Raw genomic sequence first — 13,782 nt, 5'->3', positions numbered from 1 at the left:
CCATACACAGTGGTGTTCCAAGCTGACCAGATGTGCCAAGGGCGGCACACAGAGCCAAAGCACACTGTCCTACAGGGGACGCCCATAATCACAGCTTCTGTTGCTGGAAGCATGGTGACCTCTGTGTCACAAGTCCGTCCTACTCATAGGACTCCCATCACTTGGGTTAGGAAACCTCTCTCTAAAACGCAGGGAATGGATCAGAACTAAGATGGCAGTGGGTCTCAGAGAAAAGGGTTCTGCTTGGGGTCACCTCCAGATCACAGAGCACCCCATGTGGATTAGGAAAACACATTCTCTCTTTGAGGCCGTAGCTTGGTACATGGCGCAGAGACCCAAGCCTTAGGAGCTGCCTTGGTCAGGCACCGGGTGGAATGCACACCTGCATCCGCCTGGCTGGGACCTGGAGGAGACAGCCAAATCCGGGGTCCAGGTACAGAGGGAATCTGCACCTCAACTCCAGGAGGGGCCTTCAGGAGCAGCTGGGGGTACAGTGGCCCCCAAGGACAATACCAGGATCTGGTTACAGTCACACTACCCCCTCCACACTCATCTACTACGACTCAGCAGGTGGAATTTGCCAAAGCTTGGCTGGGGCGGAAGAGAAACCCCAAATAAACTGAAGTATCTGGCCCTGGCGCCACGAGGACTCAGAGCAGACACTCAGGCACGACAAAAGAGGCAGCTGGCCCGTGTGTGCACGGTGGAGCTCTTAACTCGCTTCTATTTTTACCTCCAGGTTTGACAGGATTTGCGGGATGAATGCAGGGCAAATGACAAATACCTGGCATTCCTCTGCAGCCCACATTTCTTCCTGCTGACTTAACCATCAGGAGCCAGGAGTGTTCCCTGACAGGAATGCTGATGAATGGCTAATAGCAGGGGAAGAGCCAGCCCGTTCAACTCCTAGGGAGATCACATGTCAGGGAGGGCCCATTGTCTGAAAGTCAATGGAATTTCTGTAAGGTAAGGGCATGACCCCACATGGGAATGAAGACATTATTATTATTATTATTATTATTATTATTAATCATCATTATTACTGTGTGTATATGCTTGATGTGTGTGTGTGTGCGTGCACACACAGATGTGCACACATGCATCCATGGCGGAGGTCAGAGGACAACTTTATGGAGTCGGATCTTTTCTTCCATCTTCTTGTGGGTCAAATTCAGGTCACCAGGCTCGAAAAGACGTCTCTCCCTTTGAAACAATGGATTCCCCCAAATCAGGATCTCACATCAAGAAAGAAAATGTTGAAGTTCGGTGCAGCCAGGTGCTCGTCTCCCAGGAAGAAATTTCACAGTTTGGACAACTGTCAGACCCCCCTGTAGGGCAGAGGGGAGGAGACGGCGGTGGATGAGACCATACCTCAACCAAGATGGCTCCGCTACCTATGCATGCCTCTGGCCCTGTATTTAACCTCACCTCATGTTAGGACCCTGAAGATGGACTTGAGGGGTCACTGGGCCTCTCTGTTCCTGGTGTGGCCACACTGAATGTATCTCCTTTCTCTGCCTTTCCATGTCACTATCTGTCTAATTGGCTGTTGAGGACTGGTGGCTGAGCCTGGCTGATTCGGCTCTGACTGTATCAGCCCCAGGAACAGGCCTGCTCCGGGCCCCTGCTGAGGCTCCATTGTGCAGTCTGCACTGGAGACGCGGGTTTCTTCTCCTCTCCTGGGTTTGGAGAGTGTCTCCCAGCTGTCTGTCCTCTCTATGGCCGGAAGGTCAGCAGCTGCTGCTGTTGGCCACTGGCTCTGTCCTGGGGCCAGAGTTGCCATTGCCTTCCAGGCTACTGTCTGGATCTCTGCTCTGCCACTTCCTGGCTGGGTGACCTTCTCACATTGCTTCAGCTGTCGGATCCACAGTGACATCTCCTCCCTGTTTCCTGCCTCGGGCACCTGGCACTGACCCCCACATTGCCAAGGTCAGCTGGCTCTGTTTGCATTCCCACCGTTATGGCTCTGATAGGACCCCGGGTAGGGACCCTTTCTTCCCTGTCCCTGAGCTCAGTGTGTGCCTGCTATCGAGAGGTGACCACAGGAAAGGGCTTGTCCAACATCCTTACTGTCTGCCTGCAATCCCAGAGCACACCTTCCCATTTCTCCCTGGGAGGCTTGTGGGTGTTTCCCTTGCTGGATAAAAAAATACCAGGCAGAGACAATAAAGGAGGCGTTTCAGGGGATTTTATTGAAACAAGGTGGGTCAGTGGGAACCTGAGTGGCAGGAGATGTCCAGACTCCCGTGGCCCCCTTTCCACCCTCTACTCTCACTAAGCAACCCTCCAGCCCACTCAAAGGTCAGGGTCTGGTAGTCAGTGACTTGGGTTTGGGATCAAATGTGACAGTGGGAAGGGGGATTTTCCTGACACCAGGAGGAAGTGGGTGGGGATTTAGGTCGCAGGAGAACTGAGGCTGACCCAACGTAACTGAGGAAGCAGAGGCCACTTTGCACCTCTGGGTCCCAGGTGGTGCCACCTGGGACCCTGTCCCCGGGAGTGTGGGTGAGATGGCCGGATGCCATGCTACGCTCCCGTCTTCTGCTTTCTGCTAACCTAGGGCACTGCACACTCTACTTGCTACATGCCACTGGGTCCCAGCTTGGTGGGCCGGGCGGTGGGAGCAGGTGGCTTATCCCTGGAAGCCCAGCTCCTTGTACTTGGCGGCAATGTCATTCCGGAACAGCTCCAGGGCCTTGCTCATGGCGCCCTGAGCATCTGCTCCAAAGTCCCCGGAAAGTTTGCCCTTCAGGACCTGGATGATGGCGTCTGAGATAAACTGCAAGAAGGGGACAAGAGGTTATAAGTCATGGGGTTGAGCAAGCCATGAGCTGAGGGCGTTCACCCTCCTCTTTATTCCAGGACCATTTCCTGGGCTCTTCCGATTCCCCAGGTGCCATTCTGTGTAACCATTGTCAAACAACTCCTTTAAACCCCACTGTTGCCGGGAGGCAAATACCACCACCATCCCTGCTTTGTAGATGGGGAAACTGAGGCAGAGACAGGTGTGTCAGAGATTTCAGCTGTATGCTGAAGTCACACAGCCAGGAAGGGGCACTTGAACCCAGGGGGTGTTTCTTGACCCCCTCCCCCCACCTTTTGAGTGCAAGACGTATGCCCAGCAGCCAGCCCATGCGAGCTCATGGGTAGCAGACATGATATCTTGCTCCGGTTGCTAACACACTTGGGATCTGTGATCAACCAGGACACCCGGGAGGAGGCTTTCCTATCCTGTGCATTTCATCTCTGAACTTGGGACTGAAGATGACTATTGACTTAGGACCACACCAAGCAGGTGGTCACAGGTACTGACAAGGGAAAGGACAGGTGATATCAGGCACCCCTGTTGCCCAGATGGAGATAGGCATCTGTATGGGACCGCCCACAATCCACAGGCTCATGAGGAAATGGTCACAGTGCTTATCATCAGTGACTTGGACTTTGGTCCCACTCAGCCTTGGCTGCTGTACTAAGTGGTGGCATTTACTGAAGAGACTACTAAGTGGCCTGGTTGAGGTCATGCAGTCCGTAAATAATGAGCTAAGGGTGGCCCCAGGGACTGTGGACAGGCAGGCCCCTGCTAGCTCAGGAGTGGGGTACAGCTGATGTTTTGATCTTTTGCACTGGGCCCTCCCGTGCAAGTGACATAGCAGACAGAGTGGGACACAGCGGAAGGAGGCACCAAGGGACACAGGTGCCACATCCAGAGGGCAGAGGGTCCTCTGCAAACAGACCCCTGGGAACTCTGCCTCACAATTCACAGATACAGCAAAGACGGTGAGGGCCGGGTCTGCAGAACCAAGCCCATCCTCAGGGAGTGGGGAGAGTCCTGTGTCTGGCCCTTCCCCGCCCTGTGACCCCAGCTGCAGCATGGGGACTGAGATGACCTCCTAGGGGCTCCTGGCCTGGCTTCTCTGCAGGCCACAGGACATCTGGTGTCTGAACCATCATGGAGTGGGACAGCTATGCACTGGAATGCAGACGGTACCCTCGGCTCCCACTGCTCTCTGACAGAACCCTGAGTGGGAATCCTGCCTCTGTGACTTCCATGAGTCATCTGTGCCTCAGTTTCCCCATATGTCCAGTGGGTACAACAAAGGCAAGTTTTGTGTCAAGTCATATTTCACACGGAGGTGCTCACCCAGCATTGGGAGCCAGACACTGAATCCAGTGCTAGCTGTGGGTCCTCAGCATCCTCAAGGGGATCAGAGCTGGGGCTAGTTGCAGAGGAGAAGTTGGCCTTTAGTGGGGAGGAACCAGGCCACTCACATAGAGGGGCTGAGCTGGGGGTTTAAATCTGTCTTTGGCCAGGCACTGGTGGCACATGCCTTTAATCTCAGCACTCGGGAGGCAGAGTCAGGCAGATCTCTGTGAGTCTGAGGCCAGCCTGGGCTACAGAGTGAGATCCAAGGAAGGGGCCAAAGCTACACAGAGAAACCCTGTCTCAACCCCCCCCCCCCAAAAAAAAAATCTGCCTTTGGAGACTTGCCCTCCTGCCGTGGCCACCTACCTCCAGGTACTTGACTGGGATCTTGTGCTTGGTGGCGTGTGACTGGGCCAGAGGCTGGATCTCCGCAGCATGCTGTCCCTTTTTCTTCAGGATGCCACCCAGGGCTGTGAGCACGGTGCAGCCATGCTTCTTCAGGTCCTCTGAGCCCTTCATTTCATCTGCCGACTTCAGGTTCTTGAACTTGTCAAACTTTTCCAGAGTCTCAGGGTGACTTGTAAACAGACTAGAGGACAAGGAGGGATGGAGTGAGATGTGCAGAGTCTGGAGGCCACCGGACTCCAGCTGTGTTTCTTCCCAGCTGCGTGGCCTGGGCCCATTCACCACACCTCTCTATGCTTCAGCATTCCCTATGAAGGGGGATGGCGTGAACTGATCTGGATCAAGTGAGGTGACCCATCAGGTGTCTGGCACAGTATGTGTGCGATAAATGTCTGCTGTTCTTCTGTTACCATCCATACCATCACCCTCTTCTTCTCTTGGTGACTGAGAGGGGCAAGGGCAGTGACATCTCTGTGTCCTCACCCCATTTTCTCTGTTATCCGGAGAGTAGGGTGTGCTGGGGATAAGCACCTGTGTGTCAGCTCTATGCTGGGCTCACACCTACCTTCCATGTCATCCACACTCTTCCTGTTTTAGAGACAGGGACAGGACTCTGAATGGAATGTCCCCAGCAGGATCTCAAGGCTGGTGTGCAGAGAAGCCAGGCAGCCATTGGATCTGAATGACTCAGAAGGCCACCCCAGTCTATGTCGGGGATGCCTCTACCTGAAATTCTAGACCTCCTGGCCAGCTGTGGCTGCCCAGAGACCCTTGCCCCCCTATACCAGCATAGACTTCAGAACCTACCTCACCCATTTTCCAATGAGGATGGCAAGGGGGGGGCACCAAAGGCCACAGCTGTTCCTGCCTGCCTGCCACCCTGGGAGCTCTGGCTTCACCTAGTCAGGGACCCAAGCCCTACTCTGGGAATATGGGAAGGGCTGCAAGGACCACTACCCTTTCCAGATGAGGCCAGTCCCTGATCCACTCGAGGCCAAATGAAACACCATCGAGTGCAGTGGCCTGCCCTAGGTCACAGCAGGTGGGTGTCAGAGCTCAGAACTGGAGCCTGGACAGTACCAGAATTCACATCTGGTCCCCTCCAGAGCCCCGCCCCGACGTGTTTATCAGGGTGACCTTGGCTACCCAGGCTCTGTATTATCCTTATAACACCTCTATGAGCACGTATGTTCCTCTTTGTGTGCCAAGGCACGTGGGAAACACAGTCCCCATGGCCCCTGCCCCCAGGTCCCATGGGGAGTACCTCCTATGACCAGGACACCAGGCTTCTTCATCCAAACCAAGGGCTAAGTCTGGCTGCTGAAGAGTTACTTTCCTCCATGATCCCTTGAGTTTGTGATCTGCTGAGGCCCCCAACTCTTCTCTTGAGGTGCCTGGTCTCCCCATGGGGACAATGGGACCCGTGTCTGTGTGTGGGTGGGTGGGTGAGTGGGGGGACTGGTTTTTCTCTCCTGTTCCAGTCTTCCTTCCAGCCCTGCCAGTCTGGTTAGGACCTCACAGTGAGGGACGGGGGGGGCTTCTGAGTTTTGAGTGAGAGTACTGCATAGAGAGTATGAACATCGCCTACAGAGTATGCACAAAGGACGTACATGTTTAAAGAGCTTTGCAGGTTTTTGCCTGCAAACTTACCAAATCCCCATAGTACATCTGAAGTAGATGTGCCATTGCATCAGGCCACAGAGAAGGAACTGGGGGCTCTAGTGCATAGCCAGCAGTCCCCAGACAGTGCAGGACAATTAAGGGCACAATGTTCCACAAGCAGGGATAGTTCCCTATCACTAGTCAATGGATGCCTGATAGAGCCACTGAGGTCGGCTGGTCTATGGCCCTCTTCCATACTCATGGTCATTCATCACAGACAGGCCTTCCTCCCACTCAAGCCCTTCCTTGTTGACTACAGGGGCCCCCGATGTGCTCATTCCAGGTGCATGGACTCCAGGAACGCACATGAATTACTTCCTGCTCTGTGATTCCAAGCTACACCAAGGCGGCCGTTACTGTAGCACACTGCTGAGCGAGCCTGACGTCAGCAGACCCCGTGTGATAGCTGTAGAAATGGAGGCACATGAAGCCGAAGTGTCCTGCAGGGGTTTGACTAGACCTCATGGCTTCCCCTTCACCCTCTGGGTGGCCGCTTGAACCCTATTACGATCACACAAAGGCATCCTCATTGTAAATGATAACATACAAACCCACCCCTACACACACACACACACACACACACACACACACACACACACACACGCATGCTCTCGGAAGGGCATGCACACAGACACGCAGGTCTGTTCTTCATGTGTGTGATGAGCCATGCACACAAGCTGGTGTCGTGAAGATTGGGTGGGTCTGTCCCCAGCCTTGGTTATGTCCCAGCGTCACTCCGGGAGTCCATCCAGAGCTGTGTGCGTCACTGACAGCTTGTTTCTGGCACCAGCTTGTCCAGGGTCCCTGAGCTCCGGACTATTATTATCTAGCGACAATGATCCTTGAGTTCCTGCTGACAGATGGGAGGCCTGACACCTACGGGTGAGCCCAAGGTCACCAGGCTGGATGGGGCCAGAAGAGGGCAAGAGCAGGGACTTGAGGCTTTAGGCTTTTAAAGACACTATAGTCTAGTTCTGGCTCAGTCTCCAATGTCCTATGTGATGCTGAAACGTCACTCAGCCTTTCTGGGTCTTGGCTCATTGAATGTAAATCAAAATGGTTGTTTAGGTGATTTCTAGAAGGCTTGCCCCAACCTCGTCCTCCCCCAGCACTGGGCAGAAGAGGACTAGGCTTGCTCACCTCACAGGAGAAGAGGTACAGGCCCCATATAGCCACTTGGCTCCCTGAACCCCGAGTCCCACAGGTGGAGTCCCTCTAGTGGCCCAGAGCCCATGTCCTTGGATTTCCCTGAGCACACCTGACTTGGCTCCTACAGGAAAGACCAAGGATGTTTTCTCAGGGTTCCTTTCTTCATCCTGTGGCCAGGCTCAGCAGACAGGCTGGTCAGGGAAGGGAAGGAAAGGGAGGCTGCCTCTCTGCTGGCCTCTACACAGCTGACCAATCAAAGCCCAGCCTTGGAACATGTAGGGTGGTAGATAGAAGGGTCACCAAGAGCATTGGCTAGGCCAAGTAGCCTGAATTTGAATCCCATCCGTATTCTTACTAGCTCTGTGATTTGGGACAAGCTGCTAAACCTCTCAGTTAGATGTAATACATGAGTTCGTAAAGGTGTTCATAACACAGAGACTTGCTCTGGGAGACTCCCTCCTCCTCCTCCTCCTCCTCCTCCTCCTCCTCTCCTCCTCCTCCTTTTCCTCCTCCTCCTCATCTCCACCTTCACCACCACTATCACCACCAGGACTCTTTCTTGGGGCGGCCCATCGCTGACACAGCGTGGTTGAGACTGAGTCAGTTCTCTGGTTATGTGAGAGGTTGCTATTCACTAGCAGTTCTTTCCAAACTGTTCTTGGCTCCTAAATCCTTTCCCCAACCAAAATGTCATCATAGGGCTTGGGGAGTCAACCAACCCAGCAGTTAAGAGCACTTGCTGCTCTCCCAGAGGAACGGGGTTCAATTCCCAGCACCCACATGGCAGTTCACAACCATCTGCAATTCCAGTTCCAGGGGATCCAACGCCCTCTTCTGGCTTTCCTGGGCACTGCATGCATGTGGTGTACATCTATATATGCAGGCAAAATACTCAAAAGGTAAATCCTTTTTTTAAAAAAATGCAGGTTTAAATGAATCAGAAAAGGTCTGGGCAGGAAGAGGTGAGGCTCAGAGGGAACCAGCCCCTTCCACCTGGAGCCCACAGCTCTGCTAGCTGCTGGGCCTCCTTGTTCTAGAACTCTGTGCTTACCAGCCTAGGCCTTAGAGTTCTGCTAAGGTACTAGGAGAAATGACCTTGCTGAGGTCCGCAGACAAGGCTGGGGTTGGTGTCTGGGACAGGACAGGAGCCCAGTGTCCATGGGACACTTGCTACCCTGAGAGTTGGCATGACTCCCTGTGAGGCCACCTCCCTGTACCCCCAACAGGAGAAGGCCGGAACAGCTGGTGTGGCCCCATGACCCAAGTCTGAGACATGGTGGGGTGTTGTGCCCTTGGGGCCTTTCAGGGTCAGCAGCCTGGGCATCATGTCCACCTGGCCCTGGGTCCTGGCATGCCTCAATTACTCCCCTGGGAAGTATGTCTCTCTGATGATGCAATACCCTGAGTCTCCTTCAAAGTCCCAAGTCACTCACTGCCCAGGGCCTGGCAGCCTTGGAATCTTGCAAGACTCAGTTCTACCAACCCTGCCTCCCAACAGCCTGCTGTCCACAGCAAAGGAGGGCAGAGACCCTGAATGTCAGGGCATGAGAGTGGGCAGGGATCTCAGAGACTGTGGTAAACAGTCCAAGGCAGAAATAGGGCCTAGAGAGGGAAAACAACTTGTCCAAGGTCACACAGGAAATCTGTGGCCTAGGAATTGACACCAACTTGGGATGGGGGTTAGTCCAGTCAGACAGGCCTGTGGGCTCAGCATCTAAGTGGGCACTGGGGGAGAAAGACAGACAGGAGGAACCAGATGTTCCAGCAGCTGCCCAGCCTCCTTCCAGTATGGCTGTCTAAAGGGCTCTGACCTCAGATGACCTTGCTCCCAAGCAGAGGGGCTAGAAATGGACAAAGGCCAAGGGAGTATGCAAGACCATTGCAATCGGGAGGAAGACTCACCCTGAATCATAAGTAGCAAGGAATTAATTTCCAAACTACAGCTCCAAGGACATTGCAGGGGCTGATGGCAACAGGGCCACCTCCTCCCAGAGCCAAAATGATCACTCATGGATATCCCACCGGGCTTTCGAGCCAGCTGAGCCCAGAGCCCAGAGAAGAGCCCCAGCCTCTGGGTGAGCCACGGGAAGGGAGGCCCTGTGTATGAGCCTCAGCACCCTCGGCTTGCCCAGGCTCAGAATCTTGGATTTTCTGGGCATATCCAGTCTTGAGATCTTTGCAGCGGAAGGCAACCACATGCTCCAGGCTTTCAGTTCACACTAGTGGACAAGATCTCTCACAGCCTTTGTTATTCTGGCTGTCTGCCATGATAAGCTTCTCCTAGTAGATTGCTAGATGCTCAAGCTTGTTCAAGTTGCTAACATCAACTGGGATGGATGGATCCCCTTTTCCTTCCCCCAGTCCAATCCCCAGCACTTAGAAGCAAGTGAAATCTGATCTCATCATTGCAGCCAACTGGTCTACCTTGCCAACTTCCACCTTGCAGCCATACACTGGTAATCTTTAGGGGATGAGTGGAGGGTTGGGGGGTCTCTTCCTCTTACCTGATGAGGACTTCCTGTCCAAGGCCGGCAAGGTCAGTCTCCACCTTCCCCCAGGCATTCAGCACCAGCTGCCACTCCCCATCACTGAGCGTCATGGCAGCTTCTGAAGAGGACAAAGGGAGTGAGTTGAAAGGAGTGAGTGTGGGCTGTCTGTCAGCTGTGGTTTGAGGCCATCTGGTCCTGGAGGGCTTTTATACCTTTCCAGTTGTTAGTCTGGCCAGGATCCCCGGGTGCCACATGCTCCTCCTGCCGCCCTCCTCAACCCCCCAGGGGTCTAATCTCTGCCTTTCTCTGGCCCTCACATGGGCGGCTATTTTGGGGCAAGTGCCATTGTGGGGAGCTAGGACAGCTTGGGGCAATAGGGGGCGGGGTGCGGGAACCAGGCAGGCCACTGTCTGGACTTGCACAAGCCCACAGAAAGGGCACTGCAGCCACTGCCAGCAGCTGAAACCCAATTCTCCCCTGTCTGCTGCCCCAAGGGGACTTGTCATGTTTCTAAGCTTGGGCACAGACATCCAGCTGGCCCCCAGAAGTCTCCTCTCACTTTTTGATTGCTTTTCTTTGTTATTACGTGTGTGTGTGTGGGGGGGGGGGGGTTGTGCACGTATGCATGCATGTGTGCCATAGCATGTCTGTAGAGGTCAGAAGACAACTTTCAGGAGTCGGTTCTTTCCTTTCAGAAAGATCCAGGGATATTACTCAGATCCTTGACCTTAACAGCAAGCCTTCGTACTCACTGAGCCATCTTGCTGCCCTCTGCTTACTCGCCTGATACTCCAAACTGAGCTGGAAACAGTAAAAGGAGACCCAACGGGTCTGCACTTGCTGCTGGACCACAGACACGTCTCTGACTCCAAGGATGTCTGGCTCTGGGCCTGCTCCCTCTGAAAGGTCCTGCTACCATGCTCCATGAAGCCCTCAGCCCCCTCCCTTGACTGTGATCTCCTATCACACAACTACCCTTGCTGCCTCACACAGTACCACCAGCAAGGTGGTAGCTGCCAGCACTCCCAGATTCTGCTGGGCCCAGGCCCTCTTCCCTTTGCTTAGTTCTTGCTATCCCCCAGGAGCCCTCAGGGTAAACAGTGACATGGGCCCCAGGAGGTATAACACAGCTGGCATTTGATCCCAGTGAGTCTGGACCCACAGTCCATGCTCTTGAAAATCCTATTTGGGGGCTACAGAGACGATGGTTCAGTGGTTAGAAGCACTTGTCTCCAAGTCTGAGTCCATCCTCAGGACCCACATGGTGGAAGAAGAAAATAGACTTTGCAAGTTGTCCTCTGAATTCTGTGTGTGTGTGTGTGTGTGTGTGTGTGTGTGCGCATGCACACACATACACAATAAACAAATATAAAAATAAAATTTAAAATTTTATTTGGGGTTTCATGAGGCGTCAGAGGGTCTGCTTTATTTATCATGTGTCTTTTGAGCCCCATCCTGGGCTCTGTACCAAATCTGAGCTGAAGAGACACTGTTGAATAAAAGATAGATGACTTTATAAAGAAGACAGAGACTGAGCAGAGTTTCCATCTGTCTGTCCGGCTACCCACCCTTCAACCTGTCCATTAGCCAGCCAGCAGCCAGCTGTTAGCCATCCATCCATCCATTTATCCCCATACATCATTCACCAACCAATTATAACTCATCTATCAATCTATTTGTCATCCATCTCTATCCATCCTTCATCCATTATCCACCCATCTATCCATAATTTATCCACTACTTATCATCCATCCATCTACTATCCATCCTTCATCCATGTTCCACTCATTAATTACCTATCTGTTATCTATCTGTCTGTCTATCTATTCATATCCATCCATCATCTATCTATCTTCATTCATCATCTATCTATCTATCTATCTATCTATCTATCTATCTATCTATCTATCTATCTATCTACCTATCTATTTATCTATCTGTCATCCCTCATCCCTTCATGCCCCTCCCTCCATCTACCCATCCATCACTTACCTACCATCTTATCAACAGTCAGAGAGTACACATGGTATGACAGCCACTCTGTCACATGCTGACAAAACAAAATTAATCCTGTGGCCAAGAAATTCACTCCTGAAGAGGGTGCTCAGTGCTGTGATGGAAGTCCCAGGGACATTTTTGTTTGTTTAGGGTTGTGGGAGTTTGAATATAATTGGCCCCCATAATAGCATAGGGAGGTGTGGCCTTGTTGAAGGAAGTATGTCACTGTGGGGGCGGGCTTTGAGGTCTCTTGCTTAAGCTTCTCTCAGTGTCACAGTCCACTTCCTGTTGCCTTCTGATCAGGATGTATCCAGCACCATGTCTGCCTGAATGCTGCCATGCTCCCTGCCGTGATGATAATGGACTAAGCCTCTGAACTGTAAGCCGCCACCTCAATTAAATGTTTTCCTTTATAAGAGTTGCCGTGGTCATGGTGTCTCTTCACAGCAACAGAAACGCTAACGAAGACAAAGGTGTTCCAGTTTTTGTCTTGTTTTGTTTGAGACAGGGTGTCACTATACGGCCCTGGCTGGCTTGGACCTTGTTATGTAGCCCAGGCTGGCCTCAAACTCACAGCAGTTTGCCTGCATCTGTCTCCCAAATCTTTGAACTAAAGGCATGTGACACCATACCCAGTGGCTTTTCAGGTTTTAAAGTGTCTCCCTGGCAATTACCATTCAATTACCAAGTGAGGAAGGGGCACTGTCCCATTTATATCCCAGCTCAGAAAGAACAGGCCACATGTGTCTGACTATGGTGGGTCTACTCTGGGTATGTCAGCAGTGACTGCCCAATCTTCATAGCGCTTTAGAGCAGTGGTTCTCAACCTGTGGGTCACAACCCCCATGGGGTCCAATGACACCAGATATCCTGCATAACAGATATTTACATTACGATTCACAACAGTAGTAAAATTACAGTTATGAAGTAGCACAAAAATCACTTTATGGTTGGGGGTCACTACAACGTGAGGAACTATATTAAAGGGTCGCAGCATTTGGAGGGGGTGAGAGCCACGGCTGTAGAGAACCTGCTCTAGCCGGCCCTGCTGAGGTGGGACAGGGGAGCCATATTTGGGGACCACGCGACTGATCCCCTCAAACCAGCCACCAGTCACAGTTGACAGGGCCAGGGATGAGACCTGACTCAGGGCCGTGGATAGTAGGACTCGACCTGACCAGCCAGATCTCTCTTCAGACTGTGAGCAGGGCTGTGACTAGAGTCAGACAGGCAGCGGGAAAACACAACAGGGAAAGGGCGAAACTCATGCCCAGCCCTGGAGAAGAATGCCAGGAAAGAGGGCCCTTTGCCACCCTGGTTCTCACACCCTCCCTCGGGTCAGTTCCCATGAGTCCTCACTTCCAGTATGTCTCTGTGTGCTGGCCAGAGTCCTGCTCCAGCGGGGTTCTGAGCCGCAGGACGGAGGTGTGAAGTCGGCAAAAATGAAGAGTGTCCACTGGTTGTCTTTCAAACAGATGAGCAGTCTTTATTTATACAGGTTCTAATGCGTTCCAGCATGAGCAGTTTCAATTCATTTCTCCTTAATCGGTTTCCGAGGATCATTAACATTTACCCATTTCGGTGGCTTTCTCTCTTCCCCACTCCCCTGACAGCATTAACTGACCTTTACCCCATTTCTAAGCATTCATTTTATATTGCAAGCCCGATGATTATAACTAGTCAGGCACCTCTTACTTGTATTGTGCCCAGGCTGGCAGCAAAGATGTGGTTCCAAAAATGGAAGATATTCCAGCCTTATGATGAGTCCTTAGCAATATGATGCTCTTACATTTTTCTAGTCAGCTAAGAGCATGATACTATACCTAGAGCATTTTTTTCAGGTCTAAGTCAATTTCTAAAAGGTCTGCATATCATGTTTATGTGAGCAGGAGTTGTGGTTCTGTTCTTTATACATTCTCAGAGTGGTGACGACTA

At 52.4% G+C, this 13,782-nt stretch overlaps 1 protein-coding gene across 1 annotated transcript; it reads right to left on the bottom strand.

The window, feature by feature from the left end:
- Nucleotides 1–2,189: 2,189 nt before the first annotated feature.
- Nucleotides 2,190–9,967, bottom strand: Mb (myoglobin). Its single transcript, XM_059247728.1, has 3 exons — nucleotides 9,865–9,967; nucleotides 4,511–4,733; nucleotides 2,190–2,779 (listed from the first exon to the last, which is right to left on the bottom strand). The coding sequence occupies exons 1-3, from the start codon at nucleotides 9,957–9,959 to the stop codon at nucleotides 2,633–2,635; spliced, it is 465 nt and encodes a 154-aa protein (XP_059103711.1). The 5' UTR covers nucleotides 9,960–9,967; the 3' UTR covers nucleotides 2,190–2,632.
- Between the last annotated feature and the right edge of the window lie 3,815 nt (nucleotides 9,968–13,782).

Source organism: Peromyscus eremicus, chromosome 20 (assembly GCF_949786415.1).
Source record: "Peromyscus eremicus chromosome 20, PerEre_H2_v1, whole genome shotgun sequence".
Taxonomy (NCBI): Eukaryota; Metazoa; Chordata; class Mammalia; order Rodentia; family Cricetidae; genus Peromyscus; species Peromyscus eremicus.
This window is presented reverse-complemented; position numbering and strand designations above follow the sequence as displayed.

Bases quoted from the DNA above. Each gene is read 5' to 3' on its own strand.
- Mb (XM_059247728.1), bottom strand. From the start codon at position 9,959: ATGACGCTCAGTGATGGGGAGTGGCAGCTGGTGCTGAATGCCTGGGGG. The intron at 4,734-9,864 runs GTAAGAGGAAGA...CTTGTCCTCTAG, and splicing joins GGACAGGAAGTCCTCATCAG to TCTGTTTACAAGTCACCCTG. The intron at 2,780-4,510 runs GTAGGTGGCCAC...CCCTTCTTGCAG, and splicing joins TCCCAGTCAAGTACCTGGAG to TTTATCTCAGACGCCATCAT.